The sequence below is a fragment of the Prenolepis imparis genome, unplaced genomic scaffold, assembly GCF_030444845.1.
Source record: "Prenolepis imparis isolate NDT839.2.m4 unplaced genomic scaffold, iyPreImpa1.0 SCAF_2, whole genome shotgun sequence".
NCBI classification, from domain to species: domain Eukaryota; kingdom Metazoa; phylum Arthropoda; class Insecta; order Hymenoptera; family Formicidae; genus Prenolepis; species Prenolepis imparis.
In genome coordinates this window covers 16,379,850-16,400,595 of record NW_028141160.1, presented here as the reverse complement: position 1 = coordinate 16,400,595, position 20,746 = coordinate 16,379,850, and the positions used below count along the sequence as shown (strand labels likewise).

Here is a 20,746-nt window from a genome sequence, read left to right as displayed (position 1 = left end):
ACGGAGAGAGAACATATGTATATGTACTTATTACATGCATGCAAGATTGTATTTATGAACAAAACATACAAAGCAATTTTTTCTAATATCTCTTCATATAAAAGAACAATGTGAGAGAATATTGCAAGACAGAATATATCAATTATATATTTACATATAAACAAGTGTTACGCCCATTAAATATTGATGAACAGATACTTATATAGAAAGAGTTGCTAAGAAAATATCTTGCAAATTCATTGTGCATTAGAATTGATAGAATTTGAAAAAAGAAACACAAAGTGCTTATTACATAATGTTTGAGTGCTTTTTGATAAATTCGGCCAATATAGTAACAAACTTCTATTTTCTGGAAAAGATGTTATAGACCCTGTGATGTTAAATAGCGATACCTCGCTACTAAATAAAAGATAAAATGTGATTCAATATGTATAATCTATAAATTTATAATAAATTATGGCTCGTGTGTATTCTATAAATTAATAAATAAATAAAGGCCAACTTAAACGAGCTGTGTTAATTCCAGATGTCATATAAACTTTATTATTACGATTAACTTAACAATTCAATATATTAACTCACATATACGTTTCGACTGTACGACAGTCATTTTCAATACATCTATCGTCGATGATTAGTCTAATTAATTAGTCTAATTAATTAGACTAATCATCGACATGCGATTTATACGCTTTTAGACGTAGAAATCCAATCTTTCGTTTTAAATGTGTTATCATTGAATATTATAAATTAATTGTAGAAATATAGATGTATTGAAAATGACTGTCGTACAGTCGAAACGTATATGTGAGTTAATATATTGAATTGTTAAGTTAATCGTAATAATACAGTTTATTTGACATCTGGAATTAACACAGCTCGTTTAAGTTGGCCTTTATTTATTTATTAATTTAATGTATAATCTAATTTTATTGTCTTTCTTTAAAGAAAGAATTAATTATTTAAAGTTCACCATAATTATTAAAATTTTATATAAAGCTATATATATGTATATTATTATGTATTATATTTCGCCTCATGCAATAGCTCAACTAAATTTTCGCGGAATATCTAAACTACGAATCTGTTTCTATTTATTTTAATTCCTAGGTAATTATCAATAAAGCTGATTTCTTTCATATATCGATCAAAAATAATTGTTGTGCGATGTGCAAATATATATACAAAATAATGGATTAATGCAAATAAGATAAGTATAAAAGACAAAAGAAATCTTTTCTACAATCTTGCATTTTCCGCATAAATTCCTGTCCAAAACCATCTTTACAAGAATAAGTAATGATATTAGCGAAAAATGAATTACATGTGCAATATATTAGTGTTATTACGAAAAATAGATAAATTAAAAGAATTGAATAGAAATCTATTTTGTAAAGGTATATAATTTAAAATCTTTAAAGTCAAACATTAAATTATTAGATTTTAAAATTGAAGATTAGAGACTCCATTTTACAGAATAAATTTCTACAAGTTTATTTAATTCATCTATTTTTTTTGCAGTAATATAATTAAATACCATACCGTGTCGAAAGGAGAAAATAGGGATATTTCAGAAGGACATGACTTAGTATATCATGTATAAGCTAAAGCAGGGATTGAGGGATTTACCTGATGAGTTTCTAAACTCTACGGAAGAGACAAAGCGCAGCTTTGGCGCCTTTTGGTGAGGTAAGATAGGATGAAGCTTAACATGGTTACGTTCATCGCTAGTAGAAGATGGTTGGAATCTATCTGAAACATGCCACATCGAACGTCTAATATGAGGGGAAGGATAACAAGTAAGACAGACCACACCATGATATAGTAATCACGCCGTTATGTTGCTCACAATCGTATATCGCGTCGACGTTGCACATTTTTGAATCGGAGTAACATTGATTAATTGTGATGTAAATATGATGCCATGAAGTGTCATGTAGTCTAATTGATTTTGTTATATATTGAAAATGACGTTGTCCTAAATTATAGTTTAGAAGCTCCTGAAAATCATTCATGAAACTCTGCAAAGAATTTTTCGATATATGCTTTGAAATATATTGTATGTGTGAATCTGGAAGTGAGTTTATTTTTGTTAATCTTATAATGTAAATGTAATTTCGATAAAAAATGACCGCAGTGATGAGAGCTCCATCGAGACGAAATATAATGTGCAGGTATTGACATATGCACGATAATTATGTGAAATGTTCTCTAAATATCTGTACGATGTTGCTTCGACTAGAAAAATTATTGAGTATTTGTGTATATCATGTTATAAAAAGATTATCAGAATAAGCGATAGTAAGGCAAAAAATTTCAAGCTGAAGAATTTTGATGATATCTGCGTCAATCAAATTAAGATCAGCGTATTAAATGTATCTTCGAGTTACGAAGACTGCTGAAATTGAGTGTGTTGATACGAAACTGTTGATACTGATAGATGTTGTTGTTGTGCTAACTGTAAAAACAATCAGCGACAGTTAATTAGTTTCGTGCTTTCGAATAAAGGAGAAAGCGATAGAAACATCGAAGCAACTACGTAGTAGAGAGTCTACGCAACGATCAATATAGGGTACCAACTGTTGGACATTACCATTGTCTAAATACTGCTATATGTAATAAGTTCCTTATAATTCTGCGTATAAAACGTGATAGAGGAGACGATAATAAATATCAGTGTTCTAAGAGAAAACTCCGCGAAATGAGATTGCACACTAAATTCTGTCTTTAAAAAATCTTTATAGTTTTTATGTTGATTATTTTTCAATTCTTTCTGATTATATATATTCTATTTATTATTACGTAAATGAATAAATTATGTGATTATAAATGATTATTTTACCAATCTCGTTTCACGGTAAAAGAGTGGACTTAAGAGGCAACAAGAAGTGGACGAAGACTGTGGTAGGCGACGGAAGAAACAGGAAGAGAGCGATCGAGATATCAAAATTACAAAAAAGTGATAAGCGTGAGAGGGGCACATACCAGCAGGATATATATATGTATATATATATATATATATCGTAGATTGTGTCAGAATTGATTGAGTTTTAGAATCGGTCCGCTTACCTCCGTTCCCTAGCTAGCAATGGAAGCAACGTAATGATCAATGTGTCAATCATATGACCGGCGAGAGAGACGCAAACGACTCTTATGCCTTTAAAACACATGACGCCTTAAATGATATATGCGATTAACAAGAGGAATCTTTTTTTCAGATAGGGGAGAGAGAGGACGACGACGTAATCGTCCGTTGACGAGAAGGAATTCTTGTTCGTAATCGAAAGGAGAACGCTAAACTCTTCAAGTTGCAAGCCTCACTGTAAAGGGAATGAAATGAAGACGATGCAAACCGCGCAAGAAACTACGAGCATAAAGGAAGAGAGCAACCGTCGAGTCACTGAGAAACCTTGTTGGCAGTGATCTATAGACAATGGCTCGATCCAACTGTGGTAACGGTCAGCTGATTTCGTACTGCGCGTACGACAGTAATGAAACGTATGCGAGAGGCTTGCAGTCGCATCGATCGTAATCGACAATTAGACAGGGAACCTCTTTATATTTATTCATCGAAAGAGATGGAATACCTGTCGTCGTCGACGTCAGCTGCTGCTCAACGCAGGTCTCTCCAGTGATCGTGTCGCTCGCTTCTCGTAAAGTGGAAGATCCTGCGCTAGCACTCGATATAGATCCTGCAATTGAGATATGTACTATCGATGGTATTGCAATTTTGAAGAAAAGTAGCGCTGGAATATGCGCTTGTGCAATAGTGCGTGATATTTGTCAATGCACTCGAATGTTTGAATTTGATCTGATTAAATGTTTAAAATTAATTAAATATCAAAATTATTGCTACAACATTGGGGGGGGGGGAATATTGTAATTTTTTAATATTTATGTCGCAAAAAGTAAAAAAATAGTATAATAATACCGCCAATGCGAGTACTGCTCGGCGCTGTTACTTGATTGGACTGCATTGTTTTACTCAAGTGAGTCGAATGAGGCTGCAATTGGGCTGCTGTAGAATGGTGCGCCGGAGTCTCGGAGGGTGTACGATTTATGTGAGCTCTAGATCCTAAATCGCCGGTCAGAAGATCCATCAGAGACGGCCTCTGAGTACGAGGTTGACCTTCAGTTATCGGATGCATGTCCACTACACTTCTCTTAGGTTCCGGTTGCATTTCATCTAGACATAATTACAAAATAATTAATCAAGAATCCTCGAATTAACTTGAATTATCTATGATTTATGTAAATGATACACGTATTTTTATTTACAATAAAATAATTGCGATAAGTACGATGATAGATTATGAGACATAGTTGCGTCAATTTTTTTGCATAAAATTTTCGTAACTTTTATATTTTTTGCAATATTTTTTAATACTATAACTTATGCAAAAAAGATATATAAGTTTAAATAATTTTTTGTCTCAATAAGTGCTTTACTTTTAAGTTACTTTTATATTTTAATTTTGTAGAAAAGATAGATTTGAACAATAGACAATAAAATAATGTTTTTTTTAAATATTATTTTAATGCCTTTTTCGATGTGTTAATCTTTTTGTATGCAAATAACTCGGTAAGTTCTTTATTAGAAACTTAAATATGTAATCATTAATTAAATTAATTTTACATTGTTAAAAGTACTAACCGAATCTTCGATCTTCGATTTCCTCTTTCAGTTTCTTCAATTCGTGAATGAGATCCATCAATAGCGCTCCGCGAGATTTTGGCACAATAATGCTGCCATTAATTTTTTCACGTATGATCGTATGCATGTTTCGTTCATGTTCAGATATCGGCGCCTGTCCGATCTTATAAACAATGAACGGAAGCATCTGGATGTACAAAGCCGTGCGATGTGTTACTACGAATTCTATAAAGTTCCAAAGATATATGGAAGCTTCGTTTCGTTTATTCAGAAGACGCATTGTGCGCAAAATTTTCGGCCATTCCGTTCTCAACTCAGTTTCGAAACATATAGTCATTATTTTAAGTGCTGAAAGTAAGCAGTTGAGCATCAAGCATGTATTATTTATAACAATGAAAAATATGTAATATAATTCGCATAATAATAATTTTGAAAATAATTTATGAAAATCATATACTAACATTTTTCTAACTTTCTCGTAAAATTTTATTTAAATAGTTTGTTCTTTTTTTAAATAAATCCTTACCTAGAAACGCGACTTGATATAACGTTAAGGACGTTTTTGTCAAAGTTTTCGGATCTCTCGCAGCAAATGTTAGGCTACCAGTTCTCATGTCCGTCGGCGGTTTTTGCACCGTCAACGGCACTGCTTTTAGGCTTGGCGGCCAAAGCGTGTTCAATACAGCCGTTAGAGCAAAACTAATGTCCGATTGCCTCAGTTTCGGTATATCTAAAAACATCAGTAACGCAAGATAATACAAATAATTCGTAATCGTAATTTTTTTGCATAATATGAATAATGGATTTTTTTACCTTTTCTTCCGGTCCCAATGCGCAGAAATAATGGTATCAGCAAGTTCAACATCGCGTTTTCGGTACGTGTTTGGGTGGCGAACATGTTCTGACCACTGAGAACATTTTCCAACGAATATCCCTCGCCGAATGATATCACGTGCAATGCAATCAGACGTAACACTGTCGAGCAGAAATGCGGAGGCGGTATCTTGCTCATTAAAGCAGCTGCGGAAGCCGAAGCTGCGTCCTCAGGCGGAGTATCTCCGACAATCAAGGCCTAAAAAGTTAATGACAATTAATTAATTAATTAATTAATTAAAATTAAAAATTCGTTTAAATTAAAATAGAAAAGAATCCGCCGATAGAAGAAATTCTTTCAACATTTACCTGACAAGTATACAATAGTGTCTTCAGATATTGGAAGTGTGCGATATACGGACATTTCAACAGGGTCTCGTAAACTCCTTTCAAAAGATTACTGGCGGCGACCCAATTGGTATTTCTTCTGATCGATGCTTTCTTATGTATTTTACTAAAAGTCTTATCTAATCTTCTGAGAATGAGTGTTAACGCCGGTCTCATGTCGTCGGCCGCCCATTCAGTCGAGGGAAGAATATCGTTCATATATCTGCGGAGACCACGGCAAGCCATAGTAACGGGATCATACGGAGAGATCTTCAAGAGAGTGTGAGCAATATCGGCTAATCGCTGCATAAAGAGACGCAATCATTACTTACGATATTACAGCTATTAAATTCTCTGCATGCGTGGACGAATTATCTTGTCACAATGTCATTATCAATTATATTATAAACATTTTTTTATTAAATGTGTGAAAAATATTTCTATTTTCTATTTTTGCGTGACAAATTGGTTGCAAAAAAATCGTTTTTTATTAATAGTTTATTAATTTATGAAAAAATTATCTCAATTATTCATTAAATTTTATTGTATAGCAATAAACTGAGTATTGTATGTTATAGAGAGAATGGATAAATTTACCACATGGCATTTTGAATCCAACAATTCGATATTCTTTCCGTCTTGAGATTTCTTGTTGAGTTCTACCAAACGAGCGGAACAACGAGTCACAAAATCTCCAACCATATTTAATAAAGTATTGCGAGGTCTTCTGAATTCGTTCTTGTGGAAATTCTCAGCATCCTCATTGTCTCGCTCGTAAAAATGTCGAGTTTTTGAATGTTCCATATACTTTGTCGTGTGAGTGTCGTCCTCGAAATCGTAACCCGGTGAATACGGGCCTTTGCCGTAATTTTTCTGACTGGAACCTTTATGTTCGGGGCTAGATTTTTGCGGACCATTGTAATATCTACGAAAAATAATGAGATGTTAAATCTTGCGATATAAAGACAGAAGAAGAGAAAACAATTGTAAGAAGGAAATTGACAAATTTAGTACACACTTTGTCAACGCTTCAGAATTGTTAACTAATGTCTTCACTGCAATGGCTAATTGATTTATTATCTCCTTTTCCGTCTTGCCTTCTTTATTATATGTGGATAATTGAATCTCCTGAACGTAGCACGGCAATATTGCTTCTAATATTATCTGTATAAAATGCGACAATTTTATCGGATGTTCATTTGATCAAATAAATTAGTAACATAATAAATTAGCAACGAGATATATCTCTTACCAACATCTGCTGGCCTCTGAGAGCGTCAGGTGCGTAAGCTATTACCATCACGCAAAGAGATATACAATCGAGCACGTTGACCATTTCGTTTTCATCGTGATAACAGAAGTCTATCGCTTTCAAAGGTTTCTCTTCTTTTACCAATTCTCCTATATTGAGTGGATCCGGCGACGGAGTTTCCAAACTCATTAACAAATTAAATAGGCACGCGGAAGGAACCTTATCAAATAAGATATTATCATTTTTTAGAGACATTTATACGCATGCATTTTTTGTTTATATGAAAAAAAAAACAAACCTTATGAGCCTCGCCGTGGACGCTCAACTCATTCGTATCCAATATAGTGGATACGCTGCCAAACATTTGAAGAATAAAGGGTTTACGATTCATGAGATAAAACTGTTTGACCGCGTATTCGACAGTAGTCGTTACGAGTTTATTCGTCTGATGCGTCGAGTATAATTGCAATAAAGTCGGCATGATTAGCAGATAACCGTTGGTCGAAAAAATATTCTTGAAATTATGCGCTGCGTTTATGTAAGTTGCCACAACGTAACGCAGAATGCATGAATCCTCGCTGTGAAGAATCAGGGCACCATTCAGAACGTTTAGAAAAAGATGGATATCGCCGGAATACGCGAAATTGCCGGCCATGGCCTCAAACATGCGCGCGATTAATCTGACCCACATAAACTTATGCATCACGTCCAGCCCGAGAAGTTCCTGTAATATCGCGAAAGAGGATTTGACGTCAACGAAATTATTTGTAAAATAATTATAATTTTAATTGAAATCAAAATATTCAAATACGTACTCTTCCAATTTCACCACCTTTGTACAGATCCAAATCCGCTTCTAACGCTTTACGCGGGAATGACGGTAGCTTCATGAGTTCTTCGTGAAGAAATACGACTCTCTGCACCACCATGTCGACGTTCTTCAAGATTGCCCAGGTCAACAGCACTTTTCCTATCTCTACAAACTTGTGCCTTAATTCCTGTCGTTGCAACGCGTTAAACGCGTCCTCCGGCTTCATATGAATGAGTTCGATTTGCGGAAATTGAGATCTCTTAAAGAAATAATAATCTCTCACGTATGACGACGGATTATGTATTTGATCTGAAATTTAACGAAAGATTGACATTATAGAATTATTATTGCATAATAAAAGTAAATGAAGAAACTAACGCGTCTTGTAATCCACAAGGAAGTATTCTTGATGTTTCGATTCTTCGACACCGAAAAAGTCCAAGGACTCTCGAAGTATCTGACAAAATTGCGTGTCCTCTTGGACCGGAAATTGCGAGGGTATTTCTCCGGCATCGGGATCCTGTGGACCGTGAACAATGATCTTTTTCGCCGACGGAACGTTCGCCGTAAGCAGAATTGACGCGTCGCACTGTTCCTTTCGCAGAATCTGTTTTAGATCTTTAAACATAATGCCGTGTACACTGTGTACAACCTAATATCAGAAAGAATCATTATCAGCAATCTCGTATTAATAAAAAGTTTGTAAAGAAGATTTTTAAAAAATTCACGATTTACCATCCATAGGATAGACAGCGCAGTTCCAATTAATTTTTGACCCTCTTCATGCGGAGTACGCACATAAAACATAACGTATCCAATGATATAATTGTACAGTGCGAACGCAGCTTGTTGTGGTAATTTTGGTACAAATCTAATAAGATGTCTTAAAATCTTAAACATCAACTCTTGCTTCTCTCTCGTCAGACGTTCCAGCACATATCGAAGAAACAAAGCGCTGTCTTCCACCAAGCAACTCCAAATCACCTGATATAGATAAATTTATAAATTATTTATTATTTATTATAGATAAAATTATTAAGATTAATTTTAATAATATATTTTAAATAATAAGATTTAAATAATGTATGTGTGATTTAGTTTACAAATTTATTTCTCGTTATACTTGATATGCCACTTCATATACGGCGTTTCCATCATCGGAGACTGCTGGATCATCCAGAAGATTGATAATTTGAACGATCGCTGAACATAGTGATGAGGGAAACAACGAGAGAGCCGACTGGCTGTGATGTGACGTATTTCTCTGAACTGTCTCACCCGCATCCTCGTCTCCCACGTTACCTGCATTGAAAAATACGTCATTAAGAAAAAATAATACATTTTGACAAAATAAATATATACCTTCGTCATGATCATCTCCTACTGGGCTGGGTTCATAAGCAGCCTGAACAGTAATCGGTATCGTTGTTATCAGAAAGTTCTCCCTTTCTTCCCGCTTCTTATCATCTTGCGCCTGAAGAGCTTTCTTGATCAATTCGGTTTGCTGCTTTTTTCTCGTCTTCGTCGCAGTCACTAAAGATCTCTAAAATGAAAAACAAATATGATATAAGCAATCTGTTAATCTTAAAAAATATGAAACATAGTTCGTGATAATTACTTACATGACGTTCTTGATTGATAGTGACCTCCTCCACCTTGGTCTTCACTTGTGGCATCCAAGGCGGATCAACCACCGGTAAGGATTCTATTCCAATCTTTGGTGATGGCAGAGTGAATTCTATTCCTGGCGGAGGCACTTTGAAAGTTAGATGAGCCGCCTCTTCCATTCGCGGCCACACCTGGTATCGCAATTTCCACAGAACTTGAAATCGCAAAATAGCGTTAATGCGTACACTGCTGTTACTATGCTGAAGACCTTTGTGCATTAGATCGCTGGCTTGGTTCGGTGCTCGCACGGCCGATACTATGAAAAGCGCCGCGGCCGACGCGGCGACTTCTTGATTAGATTCTAATAAGAGTTCCCATGCGACAGGCAACACTTCTACAAACAAATCTTCCGTCATAACGACAGCTCCTTTTATTAAAGTTGCCAGAGGTGCGTGAAAAGCATCTTTCACTTGACTCTTTACGTATTTTAAAATTGGCGGTGGTTCTCTATCCTCTTCAACATCATCATCCGTTGTGATCTTTTTCGAAGATTCCTTGCCTCTTTCAGAATCTTGCTCTGCGAGATCTTTTGAGGAATCCCGTTGAGTTGATCGACCAGATTGAGAACCGTCCAGATTTTTCTCTATCCTGTACGAATATTAAATAAATTAACATATCAAATATAATTTTAAAATTGTAGTTATTTACACTAATTTCCATATTTAATTTTTAGTAAACTACATTTTAGTAAAATAAAAATATTTAATTAATTGGCAATATTTTAAAGCACAAGTATTTATTCAATCAACAAATATATTTTAGAATAATTGTAAATTACTTGTACTTGCGTCCCACGCTGTCTTTTCTTCGGACAGGCGACACCTGCGTACTGGTTTGATCGGATACCTTGCGGCTACGTTTGTCTTTCTTGCCATCTTCCTTCTTATCAGTGTCAATGTCCAATAAACCCGTTCCGTTCAAAATACCAAAGTCCTCGCCATAGACCTTTCTCACGGACTTTATCAATCTACTGCTAGCACGCATCTGTCGTCGATGACAGAAGGGATGGCAAAAATTCTGATGAGAGCAATAGAAATTGTAGGAATTGGCGAACTGTACAAGAACTTTCATCCACGGGAAATTTTTATTGCTTTCGTCAGTTTCGTTACTGTCACTTGGACTCTCTGGTGGCTGATCGTCGCTGAGAATACCCGGTGATTCCTCACCGCTAACTTCACCGGCAGCACCGGGCTCTGATGTGTCACTTCTATCGGAAAGCGAGCTCACTTTTCTCTTAGATTGAATTGAATCTGCACGTTTCACTGTATCTATAAATAAAACGTCATGATCGCTAACTAACGTTATTAAATATGTATAATTGCCGAAATCAACAATATATAATTGAAAAATTAATTAGTAATTAAAATTAATTTTCTAACAATATTACGTAATTTAAACTCGAAAAATTTATTTGTAAATATAATTATATATCAGTTTTTTACAGGAAATTAATATTTGTACAAATTACTAATTTGTACGAATTATTAATATTTATTCTTGATTTCTTTTGTTGTTGAAATTTTACTTACATGCCTCGCACTCTGTATCCTTGCCCTCTTTAGTATTGCGACGAAGTTTAAGGCTCCTTTTTTTAAACGAACCAGTTCCAGCAGTACTACGACGAAGAAGAAATGGTCTACTTTGAGGAGCTGGCATTCTTTTTGCTTTTTCCTTTTCAATATTCTGAGTCTCTTCCCCTTGAATCGTAACAGTCGATTTACTGCTACCCTCGGACTCATTATCAGGCTCGTACAAAACAAAACTAATTTTACGTTCCGCTGTAAAATTTATATTTATATCAAGTATTTTATATCTCATTTTAAAATAAAATCTCTAAGATATAATTAAGATAAATATAATGCGCTAGTTTAATAATTGTTTAATAATTGTATATATATATATATATATATATATATGTATATAATATATAAATACACTATGATAATATATATAAGATGTTCGACAATAATCGCTCCACCCATTGTATGCAAGTAAAACGGATTGAACCGAGTAGAAAAATCCTTTACTATTTTGCGATCTTCGTAAACTTCAGAATAAAAAATTAAAAATTAATTAAAATCACTAGCGGATTAATATTAATATACATCAACTATAACGTTATTTTATTATTGAGAATTAAAAAAAAAGATATGATATATACACATTTATTTCCCACATTCGTACTTGTAGAAAATGCATTTAACATAAATTTTGCATTTAACTTTTTAATTCATGATGTCTAAATTAATTAATATTGCTTATTATTTATTATTATGTGTATTGATTGATAGTATTTTTATTAATTTATATCACTTTCATTGATCTACACTACTTTCATTGACCTATACTACTTACATTTACTACATTATTTTATGCCACCATTTTGCATTTAACTTTTTAATTCATGATGTCCAAATTAATTAATATTGCTTATTATTTATTATTATATGTATTGATTGATAGTATTTTTATTAATTTATATCACTTTCATTGATCTACACTACTTTCATTGACCTATACACTAGCGGATCCTGACATCGACAATGTGGGGGGGGGGGGTTTGCAAAATTATTTTATTTAATATTTTTGGTTTCATGATTAGCTTTTATTCCAGAATCAACGACGTCGATAGCTCTTTAATGTTTGTTTTTCTTTATTTATATTTTTTAAACAAATGCAAGGGGGGATTTAACCCACTCCCTCCCAGGAGATCCGCCAGTGTATATATATACATATTATATATAGATATAAAGAATTTCGCCTAATTATTTTTGTGCAACGAAATTATCTCATCATTTCGTCCTATGTCTGACTTAATCTAAACTTAACTCCTAGAATGCGTAAGGAGTATAATTTCCAGTGTATCTTATACATACATATTGTATATATTATATAGATATAAAGAATTTCGCCTAATTATTTTCGTGCAACGAAATTATCTCATCATTTCGTCTTATGTCTGACTTAATCAAACTTAACTCCTTGAATGCGTAATGAGTATAATTTACAGTGTATCTTATACTTTTATATATATATATATATATATATATATGTATGTATATTATATAGATATAAATAATTTCGCCTAATTATTTTCATGCGACGAAATTATCTCATCATTTCGTCGTATGTCTGACTTAATCTATACTTAATTCCTTGAATGCGTAATGAGTATAATTTACAATATCGTAATAGTGTATCTTATACTTTTATATATATATATAAAATATATATATAAAATATATATATATAAAAGTATAAGATACACTGTAAATTATACTTATTACGCATTCAAGGAGTTAAGATTAGATTAAGTCAGACATAGGATCAAACGATGAGATAATTCCATGCACGAAAATAATTAGGCGAAATTCTTTATATATATATATATATATATATATATATATATATATATAATATATACAATATGTGTGTATGTATAAGATACATTGTAAATTATACTCATTACGCATTCAAGGAGTTAAGTTTGATTAAGTCAGACATAGGACGAAATGATGAGATAATTTCGTTGCACGAAAATAATTAGGCGAAATTCTTTATATCTATATAATATATACAATATGTATGTATAAGATACACTGTAAATTATACTCATTACGCATTCAAGGAGTTAAGTATAGAATAAGTCAGACATAGGACGAAATAATGAGATAATTTCATTGCACGAAAATAATTAGGTGAAATTTTTTATATCTATATAATATATATTATATAGATACAAAGAATTTCGCCTAATTATTTTTGTACAACAAAATTATCTCATCATTTCGTCCTATGTCTGACTTAATCTAAACTTAACTCCTTGAATGCGTAATGAGTATAATTTACAGTGTATCTTATATATACATATTGTATATATTATATATATATATATATAAAGAATTTCGCCTAATTATTTTCGTGCATGAAATTATCTCATTATTTCATCCTATGTCTGACTTATTCCATACTTAACTCCTTGAATGCGTAATGAGTATAATTTACAGTGTATCTTATATTTATATATATACACTAGCGGATCCTGACGTCGATAGCTCTTTAATGTTTGTTTATCTTTATTTATATTTTTTAAACAAATTCAGCAAAACTGTTTCTTTTAATTTGCAAGAGGGGGTTTACCCCCCCCCCCCCCAGGATCCGCCAGTGGACCTATACTACTTACATTTACTACATTATTTTATGTCACCATTTTGCATTTAATTTTTTAATTCATGATGTCCAAATTAATTAATATTGCTTATTATTTATTATTACATGTATTGATTGATAGTATTGTTATTAATTTATATCACTTTCATTGATCTACACTACTTTCATTGACCTATACTACTTACATTTATTACATTATTTTATGTCACCATTTTGCATTTAACTTTTTAATTCATGATGTCAAAATTAATTAATATTGCTTATTATTTATTATTATATGTATTGATTGATAGTATTTTTATTAATTTATATCACTTTCATTGATCTACACTACTTTCATTAACCTAAACTACTTACATTTACTACATTATTTTATATCACCATTTTGCATTTAACTTTCTAATTTATGATGTCAAAATTAATTAATATTGCTTATTATTTATTGTTATATGTATTGATTGGTAGTATTTTTATTAACTTATGTACACATTTATATATATCTACATTTATGTACACATTTATATAATATACATTTATACATTTATGTACTCATTTATATATATGTATATTGTATATACATTTATGTACTCATTTATATATATGTATATACATTTATGTACTCATTTATATATATATATATATACATATATATGTATACATTTACGTACACATTTATATATATATACATTTATGTACACATTTATATATATATATATATATGTATATATATTTATGTACACATTTATATATATATATATATATATATATATATATATATACATTTATGTACTCATTTATTTAATTAATATACACGATTAATATATCACGATTAATAGTTTTGACAGTTATCAGTTGATGACTGTTAAAAATATTAATCGAGTTTAATGAATTATGACTTATTATTTAAAACATATTATTATTTTAATTTTTATGACATATCTATATTTTAAAAATTAATTAGCAAATTGATCAGCTGATTTCTGTCAAAAAATATTACTAAAACGTTAATTTGCTAATTAAATTTTAAAGTAACAATATGTTATAAAAATTAAAATACTAATATATTGTACATATATAATATGTTGTAATACTTTATCTTCGATTAATAATTTTTGACAGAAATCAGTTAACTGTCAAAAATTTTAACCGAGTCTAAAGTAGCTAATTTTTATCAAAAAATATTAATAATCTTTTCATCAATAAAATCGTAATTATTCTCAATGTTGTGATTATTTCGATTATCAAAAGATTCTTGTAGAAAATTCTATTTTTTTGATCGCATTTTCTGTTTTAGATTTAAATACTAAATTTTTATGAATTGTATAATTAATTAATATATATTTTTTCTTATGCATTGATTTTGCAATGCATGCATAAAAATATGTGAATTAATTAGCACAATGCATAATAATTTATTATTTAAATCTTTAACAGAGAACAAAAAAATAGAGTTTTCTACAAGAATCTTTCGATAAAAATATTTGTACTTCCATTAGATTCTCGCGTCTCTATACACATCCATCACGCTGCACGTTTCGCGCGAGACTGACCGCAAGACTCTGAGCAGCGGTATCGTCAAGCACAGCCCATACGTCCGACACGCTGCGCGTCTCGCGCGAGACTGATTCTCGAGACGTTGCGATTGCGAGACTGATCGTCAGTCTCGCGCGAGACGCGCAGCGTGGTGGACGTGTAGGCTGTGCTTGGCGATACAGCTACTCAGATTCTTGCGGTTAGTCTCGCGCGAAACGTGCAGCGTGATGGATGTGTATGTACAGATACAGACGTGCGTGTCTAATAGAAGTACAGATATTTTGATCCAAAGATTCTTGTATTATAGAAAATTCTATTTTTTTTTGTTTTCTGTTAAAGATTTAAATAATAAATTTTTATGTATTGCATAATTAATTCACATATTTTTATGCATGCATTGCAATCAATGTATAAAAAAAATATATACATATATATTAATTAATAATGCAATGCATGAAAATTTAGTATTTAAATTTAAAACAAAAAGTGCGAACAAAAAAATAGAATTTTCTACAAGAATCTTTTGATATTCGATATAACCAACATCGAGACTCATTACGATTTTATTGATGAAAAGATTTATTAATATTTTTCGATAGAAATTAGCTACTTTAAACTCTGTTAATATTTTTGACAGTTATCAGCTGATTTTTGTCAAAAAATATTAATCGAGGATAAAGTATTCTAACATATTATTTACAACATTTTACTATTTTAATTTTTATAACATATTATTACTTTGAAATTTAATTAGCAAATTAACGCTTTAGTATAATTTTTTGACAGAAATCATCTTAATTAAAGAGTTAATTTGGTAATTAAAATTATAAAATAATAATGTTACAAAAATTAAAATAATAATATGTTTTAAATAATATGTTATAGTACTTTAAACTCGATTAATATTTTTGACAGTTATCACAGCTGATTCCTGTCAAAAAAAATTTTTTTTTTAATATCATTCTTTTTAATATAAAACTGAAGAATGGCGCGTAGCGCACGCTTGTGTTGTTCTAGTTTTTTTTCGAAAGACGACATGTTTAGTCGATTTTCGCAAGTATTGTTTCCTATTTTCCGCAATGCTGATTAACTGTCTCGATACTTCAAGACTTTCGAGAATTGACTTATATTTTTTTCTATACTAACCGATAGCTTCACGATTGATAACTTCACCGGCTATGGATTGAAGACTTTGTGCCGATGCTTGTGAATGACCCATAGATGATAGAGCCACGCTCCAACGTCGATTTGCTTCTCGGCTATACATTCTTTCCCACGGTGGAGGACGTTCCTTTATCAGCAGTTTACTCGACTTTGGTAACGTTTGGTAAGTCTCTCTTAAAAATGCTGTCACTTCCAGAAGCAAAATACAAGCAACGTGACGCAATGCGAAGGGGCATTGAGATCCATAACTATTTATACTAGCTAAAAATTTATTAAATTTGTATTATATTTTACTTGTGGCCGCTCAAATAATCTTGTAATATTTCTCAAAAGAATATTACCATCATCAAGAAAATCTTCCTCTTCGTCTTCTAAAATTAAATCTCTCTGTTTGCTTTCGTCGGATACTATAGTAGTTACTTGTTCCATATTTTGTTTATCTTCAGCTAAGAATTCTTCCAAGCGTGCTCCTATTGCCTATTTTAATCACAATTTCATATTTATATTTTTTTATTCCATTAAAAATTATTTTAATCGAAAAAAGTCCAATTGAAAGTACCTCTGCCCATTGATAAAATAATTTTCCCGCAGTGCGTTGTAATACATGAACGCGTCTAAGCGTAGTAGAGGCATTTCGATTATTTATCGGCACAGATGGTCGAAACATAGGAAAGTTGTGCTTCATCCAGTTAGGCCAGTGACCTTTGTTGCATTGGTGTACCAAGTGCGCACATTCCAGTATCAAGCAAGCACGAGATATTATTGGAGCATATGGCTGTAATCACATGTCAATATATATGTTATCATGTTCTTTATCATGTTATTTATAGTCATATAATTTCTATATTTCTATATTATTCTATATAGAAATATAATTATAATTACATATAATTTCTATATTTCTATATTATTCTATATAGAAATATAGAATAATTTGCAAAATTATCGAAATAATCATTACAAGATCTAAGAGCGATGCCATTAGATGAGGATCGGGAACGGAGCCTGGCTGGCACGTCTCTAATAAAAAGGAAAATCGTAACATTCCATCGAATACCGCAGTATGAGGTACCAATCTTCTTTCCTTGAAGACGACGAACTCGGATTCTCTGCAAGCCTCGCCGAGCTCTAATGAGTTTCTCCGACTGAAATCTAATCAGAGAGACGTAGACACATATATAGAAAATTTTTATGACGATTTAACATTATTTAATTTGAAATTTTGTGACGCTGTAAAATTTACACACAGCAATAATACACAAATAGTTAAATAAAATATTCTCTTACAGCTGCCAGGCGCCTCTTCCATGCTTTCTTTTTTCTTGTTCTTCCCGAAACCGATTTTATTCAGCTGATCCTCCATCCGACGTTTTGCCTTTAGAAAAGTGAAGCCGACTCTGGAAAAGATTGTGTACATATAATTTAATATTTTTCTTCCTCGAAATAATATATTTTTTTTATAAGCGCACAAGCGTCAGTAAGTATGCGTCTTTAAATAGACCGTCTTACCCGCGACCGGTGCGTGACGCACTGCGATAAGGACCGTAATGGAAACTGGGTTGCCTAACAAAGCTGCCGTCTGTGGGTGACTCGCTACTTTCATGGCTATCGGTGGAATCAGTTCGGCTGTAATCCTTCCGGAACCAATTGACTAAAACAGATCGAAGAACGATTCAATATAATGGTTTATAGTACGCAGCAAATGATGTGTGCAATTCCTGCCGCTACTGCTCACCGATACCACCGATCTGAAATCGCGTCGACTTCCGCATTTTTCCAGGCCCGAGATAAGGTTCGATACCTAAATTACGTTCGCTCTGTCGAGGCGTCAGCACGTGTTTCTTACGCAGATTACCTAACGGGCTTTGACTGGCTTTCACGCTTTCCTCGCTCAATTCTGTTTCAAGGAGGCTCTGTAAATTCGATCCCGCCTACCCCCCGTCAATCCTTTTTTTAATATTATATAGAACAACGGGTAATGTTATAATTATTGTCCAGTTATAATTATTATTGTATTTACAGCGCAGGTGGACGATGTGCTCTTTTTCTTGAAGAGAAACTTTCGTGTGCCTCTGTCATCAACGGTATAACACGTGTCTCCTCCGATATCCGCGTGTTCCTCTAAATCCGATTGATGAATGTGCCTGTGAAGTTTAATAGAAATATGTAAAAAAATCGTGAGTTTTATTTAAATGGCTATTTACTTTTCAGTAAATTGTAAACAAAATTATGTTTTAATTATTCAACCATTATTAATCTTAGAACACTAATAGTATTTTGGCAAACATTATTGCTTATATAAAGTGTTGCACACTATTTCATTTTTAAAAAGAGTATTTCAATATAATTTTAAAAACAACACAATATAAAAACTAAACACAAAAAATGGTGCTAAACTTTCTCAAGAATGTTTTTTATTCCTATTAGTGTTTTTTAAGATTATTTAAAGCGTGCTTATTTATATTCACGAACCTTATGACACGTGTCGTCTGCACGTTACTATTACACCGTTTATTCGGACGATCTGCAGAGTCCAGAATCCCGCTGAGAGCAACGCGTCGGAAAGTACCACCGTGCGCCTCTTTGACGTACGTCATTAATTGTCGCACGTCGCAGTAGAGGCCGATATTCTCCTGCGCTTTTAGGTGCTTCGCGGAATCGACGAGACGCGTGACCAAGACCTTAAAGACGCAGGCCATGATCTGTCCTTCGATACCGCGAGTCCCGTAACCGCCGGCATTATACGACGTCGCGACGCCGCTGGACGTCGCGCCGACGTTTCCGCCCGAAGTACCCGAGGTACTAACTCCGGTTCCACCGGAACCGATCATTCCGGCGCCGAAATTAGTCGCGTATCCACTTTGACAGGCTACATCGGGCGACTTGCTCGATATTCGTTTTTGATCTGAAACGAAAATAAGCTTACATTAACAAAAAATTGTAAGAACTTTTTTTTTTGTAAAGAACAACAATTTCTTTAGTTCATACATCTTCTAAATTAATATATTTAATTTATATTTAATATTTACTCACTGAGTGGCGATAACAGCGAACTCGGATCAACGCAGTATCCAACATACGCGTGAAAAAAGTCCAAGATTTCCGGCAGCGGTTGTTCGCGTATCATTGTTCTTAAAAATCGCGAAAATTGACGGGAGCTCGCGCGATGCAATTTAGTCAGGATGGTCTGGCCCTGAGAGCGACAGATATCGGCCTGAGGTCCACGCACTCCGTCCAGGCAACCGTGCAGACAGCCTAAGTGCTTCAACACTCTGATCACGCAATTCATTAGGAGATTATGTGTAGTCAGTTTGCCTTTTTCATCATGCCTGTATTCCTGTTGATTTAATCCCATTGGCGAATCCTGTTTCTTTCCTGTTTCCGATTTGTTGTCGATTCCTGTACCAGATCCTATAAAAATAAAATTACTTAGCAGCGAATGTGCTTAGAATGTGATGGATCTTTTATTTATCTTCGTTATTACATAATAATTGAACAATTTAATTTTCTATGTCCCAATACAAGAATGGGAAAAAAATAAAATTATTTAAAGATGCAAAGTAGAGAGCAGCTGTTGTCATATATAAAATACTACGTTTTAAATAATATAACTATTTGAATAGTCTGATTTTATTGCCTGCATTACTGCCAGTGGCTTCCTCCCGAAGACAATGCTTCATCACTCCCATGTCCATTAAAAGTTCCATTAAATTCAGCATAATCTCGCAGACTCGCGGCGTACAAGAAGTATTATCTCGCAATGCAACGGAATGTATCGCCTAAACAATAAAATGTGTGACCGAGACGGCACAAAATTTAAAAATAATTTATTGTAATTTATATATACATATACATAATACACGCGCGTGTATATACCTTCAAGACGACTTGAAGATCAATATCGCCTTCTTTGGTAATGTAACATGCGGAGCCTGGTGCTTCTGGCACCTCGTCGCTCATATAAGTGATGTTAGAATCCGTCTGAGATCTCGTGAGACTAGGTTTCCTCTCAGAACACAAACGTCCTCCTTGAACACTGATGAGATCCAACTGACTATCAATAGATCCCTGAAAAAGCAATAATCCGAAATTCAATAAAGGTATCTTAACTATTGAGATTAGAATGATTAATCTCTTAAGAAATTTATTTTATTAATAATATTATGAATACTATTTTTTCTTTTAAATTATATATAAATGTTAAATAATGTAGAAATCTTAAATAATGTAGAATAAAATAAGTATTAAAATCTACTAGAATATACTAAAATAAAAAAATTGAAAAAATTAATTA

General features: G+C 32.8%; 1 protein-coding gene across 2 annotated transcripts in view; it reads right to left on the bottom strand.

The window, feature by feature from the left end:
* The window catches only part of Unc80 (unc80, NALCN channel complex subunit), a 30,957-nt gene that overhangs the window by 1,883 nt on the left and 8,328 nt on the right, over positions 1-20,746 (bottom strand). For both annotated transcript variants that reach the window (XM_083058744.1, XM_083058745.1), the window contains exons 19-49: positions 20,329-20,520; positions 20,090-20,231; positions 19,486-19,863; positions 18,925-19,357; positions 18,473-18,596; positions 18,188-18,383; positions 17,962-18,103; positions 17,740-17,849; positions 17,414-17,604; positions 17,012-17,227; positions 16,794-16,929; positions 16,435-16,713; positions 11,115-11,363; positions 10,364-10,853; positions 9,540-10,173; positions 9,280-9,460; positions 9,041-9,219; positions 8,653-8,901; positions 8,296-8,569; positions 7,922-8,226; positions 7,405-7,830; positions 7,107-7,325; positions 6,873-7,018; positions 6,452-6,779; positions 5,837-6,157; positions 5,468-5,726; positions 5,181-5,384; positions 4,655-5,002; positions 3,932-4,186; positions 3,588-3,692; positions 1,630-1,752 (exon numbers count right to left, since the gene is read on the bottom strand). In XM_083058744.1, coding sequence (XP_082914870.1) covers positions 1,630-1,752; positions 3,588-3,692; positions 3,932-4,186; positions 4,655-5,002; positions 5,181-5,384; positions 5,468-5,726; positions 5,837-6,157; positions 6,452-6,779; positions 6,873-7,018; positions 7,107-7,325; positions 7,405-7,830; positions 7,922-8,226; positions 8,296-8,569; positions 8,653-8,901; positions 9,041-9,219; positions 9,280-9,460; positions 9,540-10,173; positions 10,364-10,853; positions 11,115-11,363; positions 16,435-16,713; positions 16,794-16,929; positions 17,012-17,227; positions 17,414-17,604; positions 17,740-17,849; positions 17,962-18,103; positions 18,188-18,383; positions 18,473-18,596; positions 18,925-19,357; positions 19,486-19,863; positions 20,090-20,231; positions 20,329-20,520 — 7,834 coding nt within the window. The remainder of the gene's footprint in view (positions 1-1,629; positions 1,753-3,587; positions 3,693-3,931; positions 4,187-4,654; positions 5,003-5,180; positions 5,385-5,467; positions 5,727-5,836; positions 6,158-6,451; positions 6,780-6,872; positions 7,019-7,106; positions 7,326-7,404; positions 7,831-7,921; positions 8,227-8,295; positions 8,570-8,652; positions 8,902-9,040; positions 9,220-9,279; positions 9,461-9,539; positions 10,174-10,363; positions 10,854-11,114; positions 11,364-16,434; positions 16,714-16,793; positions 16,930-17,011; positions 17,228-17,413; positions 17,605-17,739; positions 17,850-17,961; positions 18,104-18,187; positions 18,384-18,472; positions 18,597-18,924; positions 19,358-19,485; positions 19,864-20,089; positions 20,232-20,328; positions 20,521-20,746) is intronic.